Genomic DNA, 23,975 nt, shown 5'->3' with positions numbered 1-23,975 from the left:
TATCAGGCGTTGATGACCACTAGGTTAAAGGATAAAGGGACACCAAGCTTACAAGAAAGGAACATGAGAAATTTAAAGTGCAAAGAAGAGGTAGATATCCCTGTGGTTACTGTAAATACCGTTATGAAGTGTTCTAAAGCTTCTATAGGTAATAGGATATAACTGGGAGCGTAGCACATAATACAGCATTTATTAGCATGGAATATCCCTTTGTCACCCTTTTTTTCCCCCTACTTTCTGATTTCCTCTCCCCCCCCCCCACCCCCCCCACCCCCACCCCCCAGATGTTGTCTTAGCTGAATCAAACAATACAGAGGAACCCGCCCCTGAGGATCCAATGTCTGAAGAGATGCTGGCCCTCGTAGACGAGTTTGAAAACTCCTGGCCCCTAGAAGCCTTTGAAGGTGCCCTGGAGCTTAAAGGCAGGCGAATGGACCTTCAGGGAATAAGAGTGTTGAAGAAAGGGGCTCAGGATGGCCAGTCGGGCTCCTGCTTTGGCGACTGTGATGATGATGATGAAGCTGAATGGGTATGGACCGTTTTTTTTTTTTTTTTTTTGTTTTTTTTTGTTTTTTTTTGTTTTTTTTTGTTTTTTTTTGTTTTTTCTTTTTTATGGCTGCTAAAAAATAATGAAAATGTTTAATATTAGAAAATAATAGCGCAGCGCTTAAATATACATAGTGACACAAATAATAAAAAGTAATCAAATCGTAAAACACAACATTTACAGCAGTGTTAGCATCACTAACACAGCAATTATAAAATATTCTGGAAAATATTAGTAAACCAATGTCCGAGAAGTATTTCTCCAAGATCAGGAAGCAATGTCCGCAAGTGCAAAGTATAGTACCTTCGCTCCATCACCAGAAATGTGTACCTCCTCCACCTTTATGCACTGACCAGACAGCTAAAATAAAGGCATATATAATAGCTATAACTGTGTGTCCATGGACTCTCCTCAGCAATACAGCTTTAAGTCACGAGCATGAACTAGACCAGGAATAGGCAATTAGCGGACCTCCAGCTGTTGCAAAACTACAAGTCCCATCATGCCTCTGCCTCTGGGTGTCATGCTTGTGGCTGTCAGAGTCTTGCTATGCCTCATGGGACTTGTAGTTCTGCAACAGCTGGAGGTCCGCTAATTGCATAACCCTGTCCTAGACCAAAAAAAAAAACGCACACTACGGAGCCATAGATGAGGTATATAGTGAAGCGATTTATTTTTAAAACCACCAGCACAAATCAATAGAAAACTTCCACGTGGTTAAAACAAACAGTCCGGACTCGCAGTAATGGCCGCTGATCTGGAAGCGGCTGTGTGACGTCAGCACGTAAGGCCCCTCCCAACATGCTTCGTACGCACGTCCTCAGGGGATACGGCTGCTTGCTGCTGTCAATACTACGTGGCTGTTTTATTTATATATATATATATATATATATATATATATATATATAAAATATATGTATATATATATATAAAATATGTTTGTGTATATATAAATCTGTGCTTCTGTGTGTAGCAGCCTCCCTAATACCTAACTGAGCCCCCTCTCTGTCCAGCGATGTCCATGAGTGCCTCGGCCATACGGGACTCTCCCCCCTGATTGGCTGAGAGACAGCAGTGGCGCCATTGACTCCCACGGCTGTCAGTCAGCCAGCCAATCAGGGGAGAAAGGGGGCGGGGCAGAATGGCAGCTCCGTGTCTGAATGGGCACGTGGAGCTGCAGCTCGGCTCGGGTGCCCCAATAGCAAGCTGCTTGCTGTGGGGGCACTCGACAGGAGGGAGGGGCCAGGAGCAATGAAGAGGGACCTGAGAAGAGGAGGATCCGGGCTGCCCTGTGTAAATACAACTGTACACAGCAGGTAAGTATGACATGTTTGTTATTTATAAAAAAAAAGAGAGACTTTACAATTACCTTTAATAATAAATTACTGCACTATATACCTCATCTCTGGCACATCTCTGGTGGTTGCGTTTAGTTCTGTTTTAAGCTAATAAAGAAGAATTCCAGGTTTGGCACTTTTCGCGTACGTATTTTTCACATCACTGTCCCACTTTCCCACCTTGTGCAATCAGTGAATGCTTTGCATTCGTTGAGAAAATGTTCCCTGAATGGCACGGAACCCGGGAGCAAGCGGAGATCGCTGGAGTATTGGTGCCTGCTTTAATTTATTTCCAGCTTCTATAGAGATCCCACAGGTATGGTGTGTGTATATACATAGTTACATTGGTCCAAGCCGGAATGATGTAACTATGTAAAAAAAAAAAAAAAAAAAAAAAGCCGTACTTGGTATTAATCTTTAACTATGCTAGACATTTTTTAGAAGTCTGACTCGGAGACACGACACATCCTTTACTTTGTTTAATATTTTGCAGATTACTTTTCAAGTCAAACGTCTTAAGAAGCCAAAATTGGATCGTACTAACATGGCGGACCTCCCATATGGGGCTTATGAAGATACTGTTGATGGAGGAAGTGATGACTTGCAAGCTGCACTGGAAATTAGTGGTCCAAAAATACCTGCTCCAGGTCCACAAGGTAGAATACCTTTTATTCCACTCTGTTCTGCACTGAATAAAAGGTGACCATATGTACAAATTTATTGGTGACCAATTTAAGCAATCTAATCTCCCCAATGGGAACACAAACAGCAATAAAAACAGCTGTGATTAAAGCAGCCCATGAACTATGCCAATTTCTTTCCTTCCACCATGGGTGGAAGTTAAGTATAGTACTCTATTCCCCCATCAATCACATTCAATGTTGATGAAGTGGAAATCTCTCAACGTACTGCTACTGTGTTCTGCCAACAAGAAGCCTTCCCTGCCGACAGAATACAAAGCCACCAACAGTGATCACATGAAAAAAACCTGACAGGCTGGTTGTACTGAAGTCAAACAATGGATCGACTTCAGTACAACCAGCCTTCCCATAAATGGATCAAACCTCGGCCACATCGAACCGGCGGAGATTCGATCCAACTATGTCCGGCTTTACTCTTACGCAGTGCATGCGGTATATTTATTTTTAATAGTATTCGGGTTTTTTTGGGTCTGCTATTGTAATTAGGTAATTCATATCCTACACAATGTCATTTTGAATAATACACTTTCACATAGACTAGGGGAAACGAGAGCTCCACAGGAAAAATGTAGAAGTCTCAGGACTTTTTCATTATGACAATCCAAAGAAAACAAGCAAACCCATTTTTAGGGGCTCCTTTGACAACCAGCATGTTTATTTCCTACTTGAATAAACCCCTTTTAATAAGCCACGCAAGCCCAAAATTAATTTCAAACAAGCAGATTTAATCGACACTCTCATTCAATCCAGTGGTAGATAACCTTGGAGAGGCAGAGATCTGCCCGAACATCATGGAAGAGATCTAACCTCACCCAGAGGGCAGAGCGGCAGAGTCCTTGGGGGGGCAGAGCGGCAGAGTCCTTGGGGGGGCAGAGCGGCAGAGTCCTTGGGGGGGCAGAGCGGCAGAGTCCTTGGGGGGGCAGAGCGGCAGAGTCCTTGGGGGGGCAGAGCGGCAGAGTCCTTGGGGGGGGGCAGAGCGGCAGAGTCCTTGGGGGGGGGGGGCAGAGCGGCAGAGTCCTTGGGGGGGGGGGCAGAGCGGCAGAGTCCTTGGGGGGGGCAGAGCGGCAGAGTCCTTGGGGGGGGCAGAGCGGCAGAGTCCTTGGGGGGGGCAGAGCGGCAGAGTCCTTGGGGGGGGCAAAGCGGCAGAGTCCTTGGGGGGGGGGGGCAGAGCGGCAGAGTCCTTGGGGGGGGGGGCAGAGCGGCAGAGTCCTTGGGGGGGGGCAGAGCGGCAGAGTCCTTGGGGGGGGGCAGAGCGGCAGAGTCCTTGGGGGGGGCAGAGCGGCAGAGTCCTTGGCGGGGCGGGCAGAATTGCAAAACTCCTTGGCGGGGCGGGCAGAATTGCAAAACTCCTTGGCGGGGCGGGCAGAATTGCAAAACTCCTTGGCGGGGCGGGCAGAATTGCAAAACTCCTTGGCGGGGCGGGCAGAATTGCAAAACTCCTTGGCGGGGCGGGCAGAATTGCAAAACTCCTTGGCGGGGCGGGCAGAATTGCAAAACTCCTTGGCGGGGCGGGCAGAATTGCAAAACTCCTTGGCGGGGCGGGCAGAATTGCAAAACTCCTTGGCGGGGCGGGCAGAATTGCAAAACTCCTTGGCGGGGCGGGCAGAATTGCAAAACTCCTTGGCGGGGCGGGCAGAATTGCAAAACTCCTTGGCGGGGCGGGCAGAATTGCAAAACTCCTTGGCGGGGGGGGCAGAATTGCAAAACTCTTTGGGGGGGGCAGAATTGCAAAACTCTTTGGGGGGGGCAGAATTGCAAAACTCTTTGGGGGGGGCAGATTGCAAAACTCCTTGGGGGGGGGGCAGAATTGCAAAACTCCTTGGGGGGGGGCAGAATTGCAAAACTCCTTGGGGGGGCAGAATTGCAAAACTCCTTGGGGGGGCCAGAATTGCAAAACTCCTTGGGGGGGCCAGAATTGCAAAACTCCTTGGGGCAGCTCCTCTCCATATAGAAAGTTAATCTGCAATGCATAGGACACAGGAGGGCACCTCCTAAGTTCAGCATAAACACATTTATTGATTTGCTGATAGGTTTAAAAAAAGAGGCGGTACCGCCTCAAACTGCGTAATCACGCCCCTTACATGCCTCTGACGTCACAGTGGGTTCCAACACTGTCAGGTTCTCACGGCTCGGCTCCGTTGAAGTGTCCTGCTTGTGAATCTATGCTCTGTTCTCCATTATGCCCATCAAAGGCTCGGCACCTTCATGTACTTGGATCAATCCTCTGATGCCTGTGACCAGGGTGCTCCTTTTTATGTACATGACATCCTTTCACACCATTTACAAATGTGAGTGTTTTTAATATCTTTGGGTCAATAAATTTGTTTATGCTGCACTTAGAGGCGTCCTTGTTTTTTGTCCTTTCAATTTAACGCAACGTGCAGAGGTCTGGAGTAAGTAAACAGAGTGCGGGGGTCTTTAGTAAGTCATGCACAATGCAGAAGTCTAAGTACACACTCATTCGCATTGTAGGCAGCAGAAAACTGCCAATTCCTCTTATGACATTGCCAGCCCACCACTGATGACCTGTCATTACAGCTGGCACACTTGTGCTGCCTGCTTCCCCCTGGCAGCAAACCTGTCCTTTTACACACTCCCAGCCTGCAGAGACTTGATCTGCAGCACAAGTCCCACCGTGGCCCACCAGTTCCCTTTGTCGCCGCTTTAACACAGACACATCTTGTGATTTGGAAGCACTGGCTGGTCAGGGCCTTTCTTTGCCGATTGCCATTTGGTTTTCTAGTTCGCAAGGTCCAACCATATTGCCTCTCTAATCTGAGGACAGGAGCTGGCGGCACAGCGGGGGGGGGGGGTCACAATCTTCCCTGTCGGGTGGCTACAATCAACCAGTTTCTGACCCCTAGGTTGAATATAAAAAAATGAAGCTGCACCTTTTAAAGATCACGTTAGATAGTTGCCTCTTCTGCTGTCGGCCCAGCCAATCGCTTCTGCAGTGAAATCCTCAATTTGAAGAATCTTCATAAACCAACACTACAAGAGTGTCTTGACGGGAGAGTCTTGGTTTGTGGCTGCCCTCAGTGGTTCCTCCCACCACTGCTATACCACCCTATAGTGATGTAGGGGCCGGCGGGAGAAACCACTGAGCTCAGGTGGGGAGGAGGCGATTAATACTACTGGAAGTGTCGTTTTTCTGAAGAATCTTCAGTAGAAGCGAACAGCGACTTTTTAATCATGTCCTGGCTTGGATTTTTCTTATATTTTGACTCTCTTGTGCACATCTCATGCAGGCAGACGACCTGATTACCGCAGTCTGGGATGGCCGAGTCCAGATGAGTGCCTGAAATTGCGCCGCGTTGAATTGTCTACAGTAGCCAGCACGTGGCTGGCTGTATCCGCTAAAAATATAGAGTAAGTACAATTTTAGGCAGTAGGGTTATCCTTCTAGAAAGGTTCATTTTGGAGGGGAATCACAGCTTTTTAGTTTAAGCAATTGTAAACCCCCCCTCCAAAAAAAAAGCAGTCTCTACAATAAACAGGGTGTGCCTTTTTTTTAATGCAATGTATTTGGATGAAATGTGGATCCTGCCAGTGACTTCCTCCTTGCTTGCAGTAAATGGAGAAGAGACCGCTCTCCTGACCAGTCTAACACACCCACTAGTGGAACACCGAAATATGGAGCGTCCTCCGCCTACATGTCTCCACCAAGAAACCACGCCCACTAACACATTTAACTCCTCCCACCAGGGACTGTGACTAAGCACCCATGGGTGCGGAAAAATGCTTCGGGGGGGGACTGAGGTTGCTCCATACTTCGTTGTTACACTTGCTGGTCGGGGGAGGGGCATTCATATCTATTTACTGGATAAAGAAAAATAATGTGGCGCATATTCAGTGTAAACAGTAATAAATATAAATGCAATGTTCAAAAGTGCAAAAATCAGAAGAACTTCATATAATATGATCTTGCATACAAAGAAATTTCCAAAGGTGCATCAAAGTATTAATAAGTACATAAACATGAATGTCCAATCAAAAAGTGACTGCTTGTGCAAATAAACAACACTTTGGATGAATTGGATGTTTCCTGTTTATTTGCACAAGCACTTTATATATATATTTTTTTTTTGTCACTTTTTGATTGGACATTCATTTTTATGTACTTATTAATACTTTGATGCACCTTTGCACTTTTGGAAATTTCTTTGCACAGTTGAAATAATATAGAAATATAGAAGAAATAATATATAAAGTGCTTGTGCAAATAAACAGGAAACATCCAAAGTGTTGTCACCATCCGCTCAGTAATGTCCAATCGTGGATAATAGATAGTTAATAAAGTAAAGTGCTTTGTGCAAGAAAAAATGGAAAACATCCAATTCATCCAAGTTTTTGTCACCATCCGCTGCGTACCAATAGTTTGCCCCAGCCTCTCGCCTCATACAGAAACCCCTACGGGTCTAGTCAAAGCCTCTTGTAAAGATGGGACAATGATTCATCATTCTGGCTCCTGACAAACCTGTGATCTTCTTCTGGAGAAGGGTAGAGGTAAGCCTATAATAAGGCTCCATGCCCCTTGATGAAGTCACGTGTTCAGTGACGCAACGTGTCAGGAAGGAGACGGGTGTCGTCACTTCCGGTCGCGGCCGAGACCAGAAGTTGTATCGTTTGTGAAGCTGTTTGCGCCGTTTTTAACAAAGTTACTACGTGTGTTTTAAAATAAACTTTTATTGGATTGCTACACTATGGAGCCCACCTTCTCTCATTCCATGTAAACTTTACTTGATGAGCCACGGAAGTGATCCCTATATAGTCGGTCTGTGGATACCTCTGGAGATCAACTGTTTGCTGGGGAATCATTGTCCCATCTTTACAAGAGGCTTGACTAGACCCGTAGGGGTCTCTGAGGTGAGAGGCTGGGGCAAACTATTGGTACACAGCGGATGGTGACAACACTTGGATGAATTGCATGTCTTCCTTTTTTTTTTTTTCTTGCACAAAGCACTTTACTTTATTAACGTTCTATTATCCATGATTGGACATTACTGAGTGGATGGTGACAACACTTTGGATGTTTCCTGTTTATTTGCACAAGCACTTTATATATTATTTTTTGTAACTTTTTGATTGGACATTCATTTTTATGTACTTATTAATATTTTGATGCACCCTTTGCACCACAGTTGTATGCAAGATCATATTATATGAAGTTCTTCTGATTTTTGCACTTTTGAACATTGCGCTTTATATTACTGTTTACACTGAATATGCGCCACATTATTTTTCTTTATCCATTTATGCAGTGTGAGGGCACCTTGTGATGCTGGCAGCTATTCGTTGGTTCATATATATTTCTTTTATAGTGGTTTGCGCATTGGTATTCTCGCATTGCTTATCTATTTACTGCTTACATCTCTTTGGATGAGTATATCGGCACACATGCACCTCGTTACTTTTGCGATCACGGGAACAGAGTCCCTACCTTTTGAGTGCTGCTCCAAGTCCACATTAAGGTCACTTGCTTGTTAGTGGTGTCGACGATCTGCAGGGTCCTCTGCACCACTTCACATTGCCATGGATCACTATCCGAACGACCAAGGCGGTGGGTGGGACAAGTCTGCTGAATTGCAATGACGGGAGGAATTGAACACTACTGGTGACATAGGCAGCTGGGCAGCCTGAGAGGACAGGTAAGATTGGCAGTGATTCCACCTGTCATTGCAATTCATGGCAGGGCAGACTGGCCCCACCCACCGCCCAGGACGTTTCCGATTGGAGAAAGAGCAAGGCAGTGCTGCGACCTGGGGCAAAAAACATGGAATATTGGTATTTGAAAGCATTTTTTTTTTTTAATACGCTGCCTTCTATCAGGAAATTCCCAGCCTACATTTGTAAAAACAGCATTTAGGTTTACAAACGCTTTAGGACACGGATATGCAGTTAGCGGACCTCCAGCTGTTGCAGAACTACAAGTCCCATGAAGCACAGCAAGACTCTGACAGCCACAAGCATGACACCCAGAGGCATGATGGGACTTGTAGTTTTGCAACAGCTGGAGGTCCGCTAATTGCATATGCCTGCTTTAGGGCCTAGTCACATGACATTTCGACTCTAGCTGCAGGAAGGATCCCGCTGGTGGATTCAGGGGTGCTTGCAGACCGTTGTGGTCACTCAGCATGTACAATGCAATGACAGGCTTACAGCTGCTGTGGGTGTTCACATGTAATCCTATATATATGTATAATATTTAGAGACAGATAATCCCCCTGGATACAGAAGTGTATGATGTCCAGGGGCAATCCTCTGTTCCTCAACCTATGCAGGAGAGTGTTGTGTGTACAAATTGCACCCAATTACCAGCTGTGGCCACGGCCCCTGTCAGTCTGTCGTTGCTTTATACAGGCTGAGCATCTAACACCATCTTCATCCACCTGTGAATCCATCTGCAGGAATCCACTGGATTCTTCCAGCAGCTGGGGTTAAAATGAATGAAGCCTTAAAATTTGCTATAACGTTGCATTCTCCGCAAAAAAACTGCATTTTTGGATTTCACTTGTCTTTTTTTAAATTCTGTGAAAAAATCTGAATCATATTGATAAATATGCAAAAAAAAAAAAAAATAATAATAATAATTAGGAGTACATGCTTTTTCACAGCACTGTATATAGTGCTAACAGTTTGCATGTTGCTTTACAAGAATGAAGGCAGACAGTACACCTGAAATAAGATTCAGTACAAGAAGGGCCCGGCTCATTAGAGCTTACATTCTAAAAGGGAGTGTGAAAGGTGAAATAAAAGGTAATAACTGTGGGGGGGGGGGGGGGGGGGTGATCTGATGGTGCAAATAAATGTTCAGTTCTTAGGTAGAAGCAGGATGGGTTTTCAGGGATCGCCTTAAAGGTGGACTCAATTAGGAGATAGCTGGACAGATTGGGATACATGTTAAAGCGGAGTTCCACCCAAAAATGGAACTTCTGCTTTAAAGGAAGGTGACCCCCTGACATGCCATTTTTTTTTTTGGGGGGGACCCCTCTTTTTAGAGGGTTCCAGCTCCCACTTCCTCCCGGGGCACCACGGCCCCCGGACATAAGATCACCTCTCCCCTCTCGGCAATCATCTGGGACAGGTCCCAGATAATTGCCCGGCCAGTCACAGCGCGGCTCAGGCATGCGCAGTGCGTGCCTGGCTGTGAAGCCACAGCTGAGTGCCCACAGTGACAATGCTGGCGCCGCAGAGAAGAGGGGGAGATGAGCGGGGCTTCTCCCGCATCGCTGGGACAGGTAAGTGTCCGATTTTATTAAGTCAGCAGCTGCAGTATTTGTAGCTGCTGACTTTTATTTTTTTATTTTTTTTTATTGGAGCTTCGCTTTAGGGAGAAAGGGAATACTTCACTTTCCTGCTGCCCGTGCAAATGAACTCCCCTCTGATGCTGAGAAATAGTACCCAGAAGTCCTCAGAGCAACCAACACTTCCTGGAGTGTCAACCTACCAGGTTCCCGCATCTCTCACTAGCTCCTCCTTCCAGCCTCACCATCACTGCTAAATCCTTTAATGATGTTAAAGGTGGTTGTAAACACTCAAGGTTTTTCACCTTAATGCATTCTATGCATTAAGGTGAAAAAACTTCTCTAGTGCAGCAGCCTCCCTTTTACTTACCTGAACCCGATCTTTCCAGCAAAGTGGATGTGCACAGCAGCTGTCTCCAGTCTTCATTGGATAGATTGATATCAGCAGGAGCCATTAGCTGTAAATCAAATCTGGTAACACAGGAGCCGGGGGGGGGGGGGGGGGCGGGCCGAGTCCTGCTGCCTGTATTAATGGATGCAACAGCAGGACTCGGGAGCGCGCACGCACGGGTGCCCCTATTAGAATGCAGCTCTCCCTGGGGGCACTCGTGAAAAGGAGGAGCCAGGAGCGCCGCTGGGGGTACCCAGAAGAGGAGGATTGGGGCGCTCTGTGCAAAACCCTTGCACAGAGGAGGTAAGTATAACATGTTTGTTATTTTGAAGAAAAAAAAAACCCCGAACCTTTACAACCCCAAGAGCAAGAGGAACCAGTGAGAACTGCGGGGGATCCAGCAGACTCCTCAGAGTATCGGTTCCCCAGCAGAGAATACATTTCTCAGCAATGGTGCAGAGTGCAGTGACACGGGCAGCAGAAAAGGTAAGTATTCTCTTTCTTATTTACAGGTACACGCCTTCCTAAAACTGCCGGGAACTTTAGAGATGAGCGCTCAGCCAGGGTCAGAACCGGTCTGCACATTTTTTTTTTTTTTCTGGGCGAGTGCCATGGAAAGTATAGAATCCAGAGGATCGGCATGGCAGTCTTGTGACTTGTGTTATTGGAAGGAGGTCAGCAGTGCAGTCCTCAATGAAGGAATCCGGTCTTTCAACCCAGAATTCATAGCAGAGGGTTTGCACTTTTTATCAGTGATCAGACTTTAGTAAGCTGAAATCCTATTGGCTGTTAATAAACCTGTACATATTATCACTGCTCTATCCCACTGCCTGCTGAATAAACTACAGTAACCACTGGGCTTCTAAAGTGGTGCCCACAATGCAGTACTTCTCCTAATACAAGTGAAGTATTATGACTGAATCAATGAATTTTTTTCATTTATTTGGTCCAATACAATCTGGTAAATATGCCGTTAAGTCCCTGTTCACACTGAATGCGGCTTTGAAATCACGCTCCATCATGATTTCGAAACCGCCGGCCAGTGCGATTTCATCTGCGGCTTGCTGACATCTGTGCGATTTTCGTGCACCGATGTCAATGCAAGTTGCACATGAAATCGACAATGTGAACGGTTCCATTGCCGACAATGGGTTGCGACTTGTCATTCAATTTGGAACTGTCAAATCTCATGTCCAATCGCACTGCACACTGGTGTGAACGGGGGGCTGAAAGTGTTTTGCTATATTCGTTTGAATAAATATTAAAGCGGTAGTAAACCGCTGTTTTTTTTTTTTTGTTTTTTTTTTTTTCTTCTTTTTTCTTTTTTTCTTCTTTTTTTCTTTTTTTCTTCTTTTTTCTTTTTTTGCAACCTGCAAGGCAATGTCATAATTGTGCTTATATGCCTAGCATGCTAGCACATTATGTGAAACTTCCCTTTGAACAAAGCCCTCCAGCGACACACTGTCACCGCTGAAGGCGTTTCCATCTTCACCCGGTCCTCCTTCCAGGTTCACGGACTCCAACTGTGTGAGTGGCTGGAGCCGCGATGACATCACTCCCGTGCATGTGCGAGGGAGACCCGCTGTTTACGGCAGAGGACTCTGAAGGTATGGCCCGGGTGGCCGTTCCTTCAGAGCGCATGCGCTGGTGACGTCACCAGCTGAACGGTGCACATTTTTTTTTAACAATCAGGAGTGCTTTATTGAAAGGTATAATATACACTACAAAAGAGAAAGGAGTAACACAGACCATGTGTATACGAGTACATATAAATGCAGATCATATTTTGATTGGAGGTAATCTCTTGCTCACATAGTTGTTATCATACCATTTTCAAAGCATCTACCGCAATTCAATAAGTAATTACTTGTAAAACATACTAGGTATTTCCATCAGGTACATCAAAACCTTGTCAGCTCATCCATGGTGACCAAACCTTATCAAATTTCCATGGGCATCCCCGACTAGTGTACGTCAATCTATAGAGGGGCAATGCTTTGTTAATTCTCTTTTCCCAGGAGGATCGGGGGTTCAGCAGAGGTCCATCTAGCAAGGATCTCTTTTTTTTGCGTAATAGAATAGAAGCGAGATTAATATTTTTGTATGGTGCGACCTGTGTTCATCCTCGTGTATTCCCAGTAGGGCTATCTCGGGTGTTTTGGGAACGGACAAGTCCATTCTAAAGTTTAGGTGATCATACACTCCCAGCCAGAATTTTGACAAAGCAGGGCAGTCCCAGAACATGTGGAGATATGTGCCAATCTGAGTTTGACATCTAGGGCAATGGGGATCTCTGTCAGGATATATTTTGGATAACCTCTCCGGGGTAAAGTAAACCCTATGAAGAAAGTTTATTTGTGTCAGTTTATCCCCTGCTGATATCACCAGTTTGGGACCCTGTTCCAGAGAGGTCTCCCAGTCCTCTCTATCCAACGTAGGGATGTCCAATTTCCAGGTATTCCACAACCTGTCCATCCTGGGCAGCTCCCTGGGCAGCAACAAATTATATTATTATGGCAGATAGGGGTTTCCCCAGGTCCTCACTGGACAACAGGTCTTCTAGCGGATCTAATTGTATTAGTGGCGGGACAGGGAATTGTGCCCGGGTCGCATGACGCAATTGAGCGTACCGGAAAAACATCCATCCCGGGAGCCTATACGTCCTTGACATTAGTGCAAAGGATAACAGTTCTCCATTGGGCATAATGTCTCTTAGGGTTTTGATTCCGAATCCTGCCCACAACTGGGGATCAGGAATTGTTCGGTAGTGGGGCAGCTGAGGATTTCCCCAAAGTGGCTGTACCGGCGCCCAACGTCCCACCAAAGAAAAGCTCCTTCTAGCCATTTTCCACACCTGGAGTGTTGCCTTGGTCGGGGCAGGAAGCTCCGCATATGCTTTTACCCCCCTATATACCAGATTTTGGAGATCCTGTAACGAGCCCAGCCTCGCCGCCTCCACACATACAGCCGCGTTAGAACGTTTCCCCTCGAACCACCAGTACGTCGTCACTAGCATCGCCGCCCAGTAGTAAAGTTTAAAATTAGGGAGAGCAAGCCCCCCCAGCTGTGTAGGGAGTTGCAGTGTGGTCTTAGCTAGACTCGGAACAGCTGCATTCCAAATGAAGGAGATAATTTGTTTATCTATTTCCTGAAAGAAGGACGCCGGAAGCCAGATCGGACTATTTCTAAAAAGATAAGTGAACTTGGGCAGAAGCATCATTTTCAAGATGTTTATACGCCCCAGCAAATTCAGGGGCAGTCCAGACCATGCACGGCAACGTTTTTAAGGAGGTAAAGCAATGGAAGAATATTCAGGTTGTAGTAATGGGCAACATCCCTGGATACTCGAACCCCGAGGTACTTAAACTCTGAGACCCACTGGAGGGGCGCCCCACCCGTCGCGACAGGGATCCCACCATCCAGGGGGAAAAGGACCGATTTAGACCAGTTTATTCGAATCCCCGATGCAGCACCAAATCTATCAAAGATGGTCAGAGCGGCCAGCAGAGATGGTCCTGCATCATTCAAGTAAAGTAGTGCGTCGTCCGCGTATAATGAGATTTTCTCTTCAAGTCTACCAATCTGCATCCCCCTGATCTCCGAAGACTCCCTGACCAAAATCGCCAGTGGCTCCAGGGCCAGAGCGAACAGACTAGGCGATAGCGGGCACCCCTGGCGAGTGCCTCTGTGGAGTGGGAAGGGGTCAGATATCCTATCGTTGGTGCGCACCCTAGCCCTCGGTGCTCTATACAGAAGTTTGATCCATTGGCGAAAGCCAGGACCAAAACCAAATCTCTCCAGCACTTCCCCAAGAAAATCCCACTCCACAGAGTCAAACGCCTTCTCAGCGTCCAAGGAGGCGATCACTCTATCCCCACAGTTATCATGGGCAATGGACAGGTTGAGGAAGAGACGCCTAATATTAATGTCTGTCCCCTTGCCCGGCATAAAACCGGTCTGGTCAACGTGGATCAATGTGGAAATGATTGAGGACAGACGGGTGGCAAGGATTTTGGCTAGAATTTTGGTATCCACGTTAAGTAATGAGATGGGCCAGTAGGACGCACACTCCTGAGGATCCTTACCCTGTTTATGGATCAAGACTATGACCGCCTCCTCCATGGACTCCGGTAAAGCACCCCTCCCCGCAAATGCAGCAAAAAGTGACGTAAGTTTAGGAGCAAGCAGCTCCATATTCTGAGAGTAGAACTCCGTGGGGAGCCCATCCACCCCCGGGGTTTTCCCTTTCTGCAAGCCCCCAATCGCAGCCTGTACCTCCTCCAGGGATATATCCTTATCCATCATTGCCCTATGCTCCTCAGATAGTGTAGGAAAGGGGATGTTATTCAAGTACTCCTGCAATGTCAAAGAATTACCACTAGTTCTGGAAGTGTATAGATCACTGAAAAAATGGGAAAATCTAGCATTAATATCCTCCGGAGAGGTCAGCAACACTCCGTTATCATCCCGTACCCCCGCTATATGTGTGGTTGCCATCTGTCCCCGCGCCAGCCAAGCCAACAATCTCCCATTTTTATTACCATATTCAAATATCCTCTGTGTGGAATGCAGCATGGATTTCTTAGTTTGTTCTATATTAAATAGGGAAAGTTCCCTCAGAGCTCTCTGCCAAGAGTGGTAATTGGGTTCAGTAGGTGTTCTTACATATGCAGCTTCAGTTTCCCCCGCCTCTCCCTCCAACCGCTCCAGGGATCGACCAGCCTCTTTCTGAAGTGAAGAGATACGGGATATATACTCCCCCCTAACCCAGGCCTTAAAGGTATCCCAGAGGATCAGGGAGTCCACAGATTCATTATGTCGCAGCCAAAAGCTACAAATAGCCTCCGGCAGCACCTCCTGAATCCGCTCGTCCAGCGCCCAGTATCTGGAGAGACGCCACAGCCTAGGGCCTGTAGGTCTACCCAAAGAGAGAACAAGGCTTAGGGGAGCATGGTCTGAGATACCTCGTGCCAAGTGTTTTACCTCCCTCGTCCAACAGAGTGCACCCCCTGATACATATGCCAAGTCTATACGGGATAGGGCCCTGTATGAAGCTGAGTGGCAGGTGTACTCTCGGTCCCTAGGATGAAAGTGTCGCCATGCATCTGTCAGCGCAAACGTACTTGCCCAGTTCTGCAGCTCCGACGAGATGCGAGACCCGGGGTTAAGTCTATCCGCCTCCTGGGAGGGCACCAAATTAAAGTCTCCAAAAATAAATACTACTTGTGTATGGTATCCCATGACAATTTGCATAATGTCATAGAGAAGTTGAGCCCTCGCAGGAGGGGGAAGGTACAGACCCACCAACACCATTGGCCTAGTATGTACAGTCATATGGATTATCACATATCTTCCCTCAACATCCGTCTTAACATCAAGAATCTGGAATGGGAGGGACCTGCGGATCAGAACACTCACCCCCCTAGCATAGCCAGAGTAGGTAGAATGATAATGTGCTCCCACCCAGGCCTTTTTTAACCCAATAATTTTTGAGCCAATCAGATGCGTCTCTTGTAAAATGCATACATGGGGTAAGTGTTTCTGTATATATCTAAAGACGAGAGACCTCTTGACGGCTGAGTTTAATCCCCTGACATTCCACGATATAATAGAGATGTCAGCCATCTAACAATTTGCCAAAAGAAACTTGTATCAGGATCCGCAAGCCCCACCCATCCCCCAAACTACTGAAGGGACAGCATATCCCAGCATCATGTACTCTATACAGAAATAGATCTAAGCTTATATCTACACTTAATTCGTACTGTAGTGAAGGGCAACTTGTCCCTCTTGTATCAAGAGCAACTCCTCGTTTAGAAAAACTAAGAACATATTCAACTCCCTTGTGTCTGCAACGGCAGAAACCATCCCCCCCTCCCCCACACCCCCTTGAAACAGGTGATGTGTCAGTACCCATAAATCCCAACTATTACAACCGTAGTAGGGACGTGGACTCAAATACGATGAGGTTGTCTAGCCAGACAACAGAGATGCTTACAAGACATATATAATATAACAGCCTATTTCTCCTGAACTGATGCAGGGGCACAGATCTTAGTTACAGTGTGAGGGCTCTGGGCCTCCTCTCATTTAACTCAGCCAGTAACGAAAACATATATCATTTGTTATACAGATTCATGTCACCTGGGCTGTTGCAGGGGTAAATATCTTAGTTACAATGCCCAAGTGTTAGGCACACTCTCTCTCTTAACTTGATTACTAATAACCATAACGTACAGTAAGTGTAACAATTCTCCTGGATTGATTACAGGGGCACATTTCTTAATAACAGCACTACCATACCAGATGTAATCGCTTTAAACTGCGATGCTGAAAATTAAAAATATATAAAGTACGGTAATCCTTTCTTAATAGTTATCACGGGGGCACCTATTCAAGAGAAAAGGAAAATAAAACCAAGACCAAAAAAATATATAGAACAGGACCCCCCCTCCCTCCCATAGACCATCTTCAGGTTAGTTATCTCCCAGTAGCTGCTCTCAGCATTTGTAAAGTCCAAGCAGGCATCAGGATCTAAAGTTCAATAGTTCACTTCATGCACGTCCCTGTGGAACTGCACTGGACAAATGATCCAACATCATCCTTATCCCACACAGCGATCAGAACACCAACTGGTGCGATGGGATAGCTCCTAGAGGGTCATCCATGGGTCAATCTTCCTCCACTCTAGGTGTGCTCGGAAGGATTTGCCATCCAAGACATCCAGAGTAACGGGTTAGCACAAAACTAGCTGCTTGCACCAAAGTCACCATCGCTGAGTACAAGTAGTAGAGAACAGCTTTAGCACTTAAGAAGATGATAACTACATTGTGAGTTCCATGTCAAATCAGGGAGAAAAGAAAGCAAACACTAAATTAACGGTGTTGTTGGAGAGCCTCGAGCCAGGTGGCAGCCTCCCGGGGAGATGTAAAGAATTTAACCGTCTCACCATCCTGTACCCTCAGTCTGGCCGGAAAAAGTATGCTATACTTAATGTTCCGTGCTCTAAGCGATGCTTTCACTTGGTCAAAAGACCTACGCATTTTCTGTGTTTCTACAGAATAGTCTGGAAAAAAAAAGCAGGTTTGCATTTTGGAACTTTACTTCACCTACCCTGCGCGCCTCTCTCAGTACCGCATCCCGGTCCCTGAAGTTAAGCATACGGAAGATCAGGGTGCGGGGGTTGGATCCAGGCGGCCCGGGAACAGGAGGGACCCGATGCGCTCGTTCCACAGTGTAAAAGGGGGAAAACTGCGCCGCTGGGAGCAGGGTTTTCAGTAGCTCCTCCACAAAGACCGTAGGATTTTTCCCCTCAGCGCCTTCTGGCATGCCAACAATCCGAAGATTGTTTCTTCGGTTCCGGTTCTCGGAATCATCTACTTTGTATTCTAGAGCCCGGACTTTCGTCTGTAGCGTGCGGATGGATGCAGAATGGTCCGCGACCGCATCCTCGGTCAGGCCTACCCGCTCCTCCACCTCCGACACTCTCGACCGAAGCTTGTCCTGGTCCTGTCTAATCAGACTCACGTCCAGCTGCACAGATTCGATCTTGCTCGTCAAAGCAGCCTGGCAGGAGGCGATCGCAGCCATAACCTCCGGGAATCCGAGCTGTGCCGTCTCAGCCGGGTCTGCGGCCTCTGTCTGAGACGCCATGTTGGATATCCTCCGGGGGGATTCCGCCACGTGTGAGTTCGCAATCGGGGCTATATCGTCCAGATTCTGCGGGAATCGTAGCTTTGTGGCCCGCCGACATGTTCTATATGGCATTCAGGCTATTATAGGAGGTTCCCCTCGCAAAGTATTAGCCAGGAGTCAGGATATTAGGATGTCCTTCAGCAGAGCTCCAAGCAACACGTCCTCCTAGGTTGCCATCTTGGCCACGCCCCCGAACGGTGCACATTTAGAAGACATTTACTGTCCCTATAGGTAATCTTTATGTTGGGTTTTCCTTTAGGTAAAAAATATGCATGTGAATTTTTTCCATCTTTAAAAAAAAACAAAAAAAAAACGGTTGAACCTGCCAGAAATCCAGTAAGCTGATAACATCCAGTGATCTCTTATGCCTTTGCTGCACTCTTATCAGTTAGCATTGTTCCCAGCACCCAGTGTTATGAAGGTGGGGAGAGAGGGAGGTGGTATATAGTCCTAAATCACTATGGGGGTTGATTTACTAAAAATGCAAAATCTGATGAAGCTCTGCATGGAAGCCAATCGGCTTCCAGGTTTTTTTTTTTTTTTTTTGCTTTTTTTTTTTTTTGTTGTCAGAGCTTACCCACAACAGTAAAAACAGTCTGCATATGCAGTAAAGCATGCTTGTTATACTCACTGTAGAACCTAAGGGGTTAATCCTCTGCATTGTGTGTAAAGGTTTTGTGATCCTGTCTTCTCTCTGATCTTCCTCCTCCTTTAACTGACTCCAACCCATCTACTGACAGAACAGAGCGTTAGGAGTCAGGCTGCACATGCTTGGTTTGGTGTGTATTGCTAGAGTTTTGTTTTGTTTTTTCTTGGGGAAAGTGCATGTGATCAGCACAGGGCCAATCGGCACTGTCCAGACAGAGGATCGTGGAGATTGAAAACTCCTCCTACAAGTTTTAACCAGACACTGATACAAGTCACAAGACTGCTATATACTGCTGATGAGAAAAGGTATTTAGCAGTTTATATTTACTTAAACTATTGCATTTCCGTGTTCTGTGTACTGTGGGAGACCAGATATAGTGACTGCAGGCTCCTGGGTTTTGTAACACTTTAACCACTTAAGGACCAGAAGGATTTGGCCCATTAATGACCAGGCCATTTTTTTTGCGATACGGCACTGCGTTGCTTTAACTGACAATTGCGCGGTCGTGCGACGTTGTACCCAAACAAAATTGATGTCCCCCCCCCCCCCACAAATGGAGTTTTCTTTTGGTGGTATTTGATCACCTCTATGGTTTTTATTTTTTGCGCTATAAACAAAAAAGGAGCAACAATTTTGGAAAAAAAACTATTTTTTACTTTTTGCTATATTAAACAATAAAAAAAATGTTTAAAAAATAATTATTTCTCAGTTTAGGCCAATATGTATTCTGCTACATATTTTTGGTAAAAAAAAAAATCGCAATAAGCGTATTTTGATTGGTGTGCGCAAAAGTTATAGCGTCTACAAACTATAGGATAGATTTATGCCTGCCTTCTTTTTTTTTTTTTTAATAGTAATGGTGTTGATCTGCGATTTTTAGCGAGACTGCGACAGACAGGTCGGACACTTGACACTTTTTTGGGACCAGTGACATTTATACAGCGACCAGAGCTAATAAATAGCCACTGATTACTGTATAAATGTCACTGGCAGGGAAGGGGTTAACACTAGGGAGCGTTCAAGGTTTTAAATGTATTCCCTGGGAGGTGTTTCTAACTGTATGGGGGATGGGCTGCCTGCAGGAGGAGAGGGATAGTTGTTCCTAATCGCAAAACTGCAGATTCTGTGGGCGGGTCTGTTGTCCGGAGCTCGGTGGGTGGAGTCGCGATGTCAGTAGACTCTCCGCCCACCTCTACACTCCCCTTGTCATTTCTCCTGTGTATTTCTTACGCTGAACTTCTGCTATGATCTCTAACATCCAGTCAAAACCCAGAAAAGTCACCATGTGACTTCAACATGCCCAATCATGCCGAGTTGTCGAGCAGCCAATCCTGGGGGAGCTGGAGAAGAAATGAGGGGATCTGAAGTACACAGAATGTCTCTCTCCAGCTCCTGCATGAAATATGTAAATCACCTGTCACTCACAGCAAGGGAGAGAAACTGACTCCTATTTCTCTGTCTGTCAGTTTTTATCTCACTGAAAAAGATGAGAGGTTTGCTCTCAGCTGGATTAACTCTTCGTGGCAAGACTGGGCACAGATGACATGAAATCCTCTACTGTACAAGGTGCAAGCCTTAATTTAAAAAAAAAATGTCAGGTTCACATCCACTTTAACCACTTACCGACCAGCCGCCGTAGTTTTACTGTGGCAAAATGGCACAGCTGGACAAAACGACGTTATGTTACGTCGATTCGCCCTGTCGCCATTAGGGGCGCGCGGGCCCGCTGCTCGCCCCCGGAGCCGATGCGAGTGCACGGCGGGCGCGATGACCGCTGGGCTCCCGCAATCACTCGTGACACACCGAGAACCATACAGAGTATGAACAGCGAAAAGTATGTCATCTCCCCTAGATAGTCCTACCCCCCCTTCAGTTAGAACACAGAGAGGGAACACAGTTAACCCCTTGATTGCCCGCTAGTGTTAACCCCTTCCCTGCCAGTGACCTTTTTACAGTAATCAGTACATTTTTATAGCACTTATCGCTGTATAAATGACAATGGTCCCAAAAATGTGTCAAAAGTGTAACGATGTGTCCGCCATAATGTAGCAGTCCCGATAAAAATCGCAGATCGCCGCCATTACTAGTAAAAAAAAAAAAAAAATAATAATAAAAATGCTATAAATCTATCTCCAATTTTGTAGACGCTATAACTTTTGCGCAAACCAATCAATATACGCTTATTGTGATTTTTATTACCAAAAATGTGTAGAATACATATCGGCCTAAACTGAAAAAAAATTAGCTTCTTTTTTTAAAAAAAATGGGGATATTTATTATAGCAAAAAGTACAAAATATTGTTGTGTTTTTTGTTTTTTTTTTCAAAATTCTCGCTTTTTTTTTGTTTATAGCGCAAAAAATAAAAACCGCAGAGGTGATCCCCTATTTTGTAGACTCTCTAACTTTTGCGCAAACCAATCAATATACACTTATTGCGGGGTTTTTTTTTTACCAAAAATATGTAGAAGAACACATATCGGCCTAAACTGATGAAGAAATTTGTAATAATTTTTTTTTTTTTTTGGGATATTTATTATAGCAAAAAGTAAAAAATATTGTTTTTCTTTTCAAAATTGTCGCTCTTTTTGTTTATAGTGCAAAAAATAAAAACCGCAGAGGCGATCCAATACCACCAAAAGAAAGCTCTATTTGTGGGGGAAAAAAGGACATCAGTTTTGTTTGGGTACAGCGTCGCAAGACCGCGCAATTGTCAGTTAAAGCGACGCAGTGCCGAATCGCAAAAAGTGCTCTGGTCTTTGGCCAGCCAATTGGTCCGGGGCTTAAGTGGTTAACGGATACCAACAATGGGGCATAATTCCCCTCACTGATACCAATGAACTGCGCCATTGTCAGTTAAAGCGTCGCAGTGCCGAATCGCAAAAAAATGGCCTGGTCATTGAGCAGCCAAATCTTCCGGGGCTGAAGCGGTTAATGAAAATGAAGGCAAATTGTTCACATAATATACAAAAACCCTTGCATTGTTTGCATACCCATCAGTTTCAAATGAAATGTTCTTCTCTTACTCTTGGATTTGTCTCTTTAGCATTACAGAACATGTGGACTTTGCCACTCCGCTGCAAGAACCAGGGGTGGAGCCTCTCTGTAATGCCAACATGGCGGCCAGCATGCATACACTGGACCATCTGTACGGGGTTGCCAATAGAGCTGCTATACACTACACTGGGGAGAGCCAGCTGAAAGAGGTAAGGGCCATATCCAGACCCACCTTAAATTCATAATTCATATATGGTATATATAGTGAGGGACAAGTGTTCCAGAGCAGATGGAGATCAAAATGGCCCCATGTATATTCAGCTTAGACTCCTTCATAAAATTCATAAGGTGATTTGTTTATATGAAGAAAACCTCATAAAGTAGGTATACCTGCCGTAGCTCTCATTACTCTCTCGACCCCCCTGAAGTGCTGGGTGGTTCTGAACAGACAAATCTCCGCCTCATTTGTCCAGTCTCAGGTGAGCCGATTATGCTTCATATATTTGTATATGTGAAGCCTCAGTGCTACATCAAGGCATCTCTGCACAGTGTAATACCTACATTTAACGTGGTTGTAAAGGTGGAAGGTTTTTTTTTTTTTTTTTACCTTAATGCATTTTCTGCATTAAAGCGGTAGTTAAGTTCGATTGTTTTTCTCTTTTTAGGGCCCCCCCCCCCAGGTGGGTTATGCCATAATGTGCTAGTATGCACAGCATATTGGCACATTTATAGCACTTACCTGTGAAACAGTGCCCTCCAGCGCTGCGGTGTGATCGATCCGGCAGGCCCTTCCATCTTCGCCCCCCTGTCTTCCTTCCAGGTTCTGTGCCTTCAGCTGTTTGGCCGGGACCATGATGACGTCATTCCCGTGCATGTGTGCAGGAGTCGCATCACCGCGGCACAGATCTGAGGCCGTAATCCACTGAGCTGCGCATGCGGATGACAGGCAGGAGGAAGGAAGATTTATGATGGAAGAGACCGATAGGGTTCCCTTCTGTCATAAATACCTTGCCTGTCAGCAATTTTTGAAAAACAAAGTTTACTACCATTTTGAGGTTAAAAAAACCCACCTGTGTATAGAATCCCCCCCAATACTTACCAGAGACCGATTATGATCCAGCACTATATGCCTGAGAGCAGCGTCTCTCTCCACTGTCTCTCTCTCTCTCTCTCTCCTCACTGGACCTGGAGCCTGCAGCGGGAGCCGTTGGCCCCTGCTACTGCGTTATTAAAAGAAAAGTTTACGATCACCTTAAACTGTCTGAGCTCCCGACCTGGTACAGAGTTTTACAGCGGAACCTTGGTCTACGAGTAACGCGGTTAACGAGCGTTTTGAAAGACAAGCAACTTTTTATTTTTAAATCTTGACTCGGTTGTCTCGCAAAACTAGCAGGATTCAAGCCAATGGGGTGTGCAGTATTTGGCCAGAGGTGCGGGGGGCGCCGGGGACACTCGGAACGGTTCGGAGCCGTTCGGAAATACTCCGTTCCCAACTGTTTCCGAGCCATTCCAAGGGTTTCCGAGTTCAGCCGAGCTGTCCCCGAGTATTTCCGAGGCTCTCTGGCGCCCCCCACCTCTGGCCACATGCGGTATTGCATGCAATAGAAGTCAACGCGGAACGAATTATCTTCGTTTCCATTTACTTCTATGGGAAAACTCACTTTGATATGCAAGTGCCTTGGATTACAAGCTTTCTCCTGGAACGAATTATGCTCGTAATCCAAGGTTCCACTGTATGGCAATGATAAAAATTGATTGTGAAAATACCCTGGAGACAACCCCATCTGCCTTAAAGGAGAAGTACAGCTAAATCTTGCTTGACTGTACTTCTCCTGTGGATCCCTCTGCACTCCTGTGACCCGTTTTTAGCAGACAGTGACTGACGTCACCCAGCCGGTCCAGGCTTGGGTAAGATCGCGACAATGAAGTCTCGATCAGCCCACATGCCTGGACCGGCACCCGGCTCAGTCTCTCGGCAAACAGCTAAGAGCCTGAGCCAGCCACTCCACAGCCCAGCGCTCCAGTGAGCGTGGGGGGAGCAGAGCAGACAGCGGTAACTGATGGCGGTGTTTGATCGCTCCGTTCTCAGTGTTAGAGCCAGTGAGGGACATATGCAGCATCCTCCTAGGTAAGTATGATTCTTAAAAAAAAAAAAAAAATTACTCTCTTAATGGTACCGGAACACTAGAAGACTTGCTAAAGGCAGCCGACCTCCGGTGTATGTCTGCACAAATCCAACAAAGAAAAAATGGAAGTCGCTCAAATTTTATTTCTAACTAGAAAAAGAAAAGGGGCACATAGGCACAGCAACCCACCGAACAATAATAAAATTCCTCCAAAATCTGAAATGTTGAAACAGCTTAATTTGTGTTGGGTTGAGTGCTGGGAATTTTTTTTTGTATTTCAATTGCTGCTT

The 23,975-nt window shown here is 46.0% G+C and overlaps 1 protein-coding gene across 1 annotated transcript in view; it reads left to right on the top strand.

Moving 5' to 3' along the window:
• Positions 1-23,975, top strand: part of LOC141111917 (tetratricopeptide repeat protein 17-like) — a 44,685-nt gene that overhangs the window by 6,265 nt on the left and 14,445 nt on the right. The window contains exons 2-5 of the mRNA XM_073604129.1: positions 285-529; positions 2,378-2,540; positions 5,834-5,954; positions 21,609-21,768. Coding sequence (XP_073460230.1) covers positions 338-529; positions 2,378-2,540; positions 5,834-5,954; positions 21,609-21,768 — 636 coding nt within the window. The 5' untranslated portion in view covers positions 285-337. The remainder of the gene's footprint in view (positions 1-284; positions 530-2,377; positions 2,541-5,833; positions 5,955-21,608; positions 21,769-23,975) is intronic.

The sequence above is a fragment of the Aquarana catesbeiana genome, linkage group LG11 (genome assembly GCF_042186555.1).
Source record: "Aquarana catesbeiana isolate 2022-GZ linkage group LG11, ASM4218655v1, whole genome shotgun sequence".
Classification (NCBI taxonomy): domain Eukaryota; kingdom Metazoa; phylum Chordata; class Amphibia; order Anura; family Ranidae; genus Aquarana; species Aquarana catesbeiana.
Note: the sequence above shows the minus strand (reverse complement) of the source record. Positions and strands in the feature narration are given on the sequence as shown.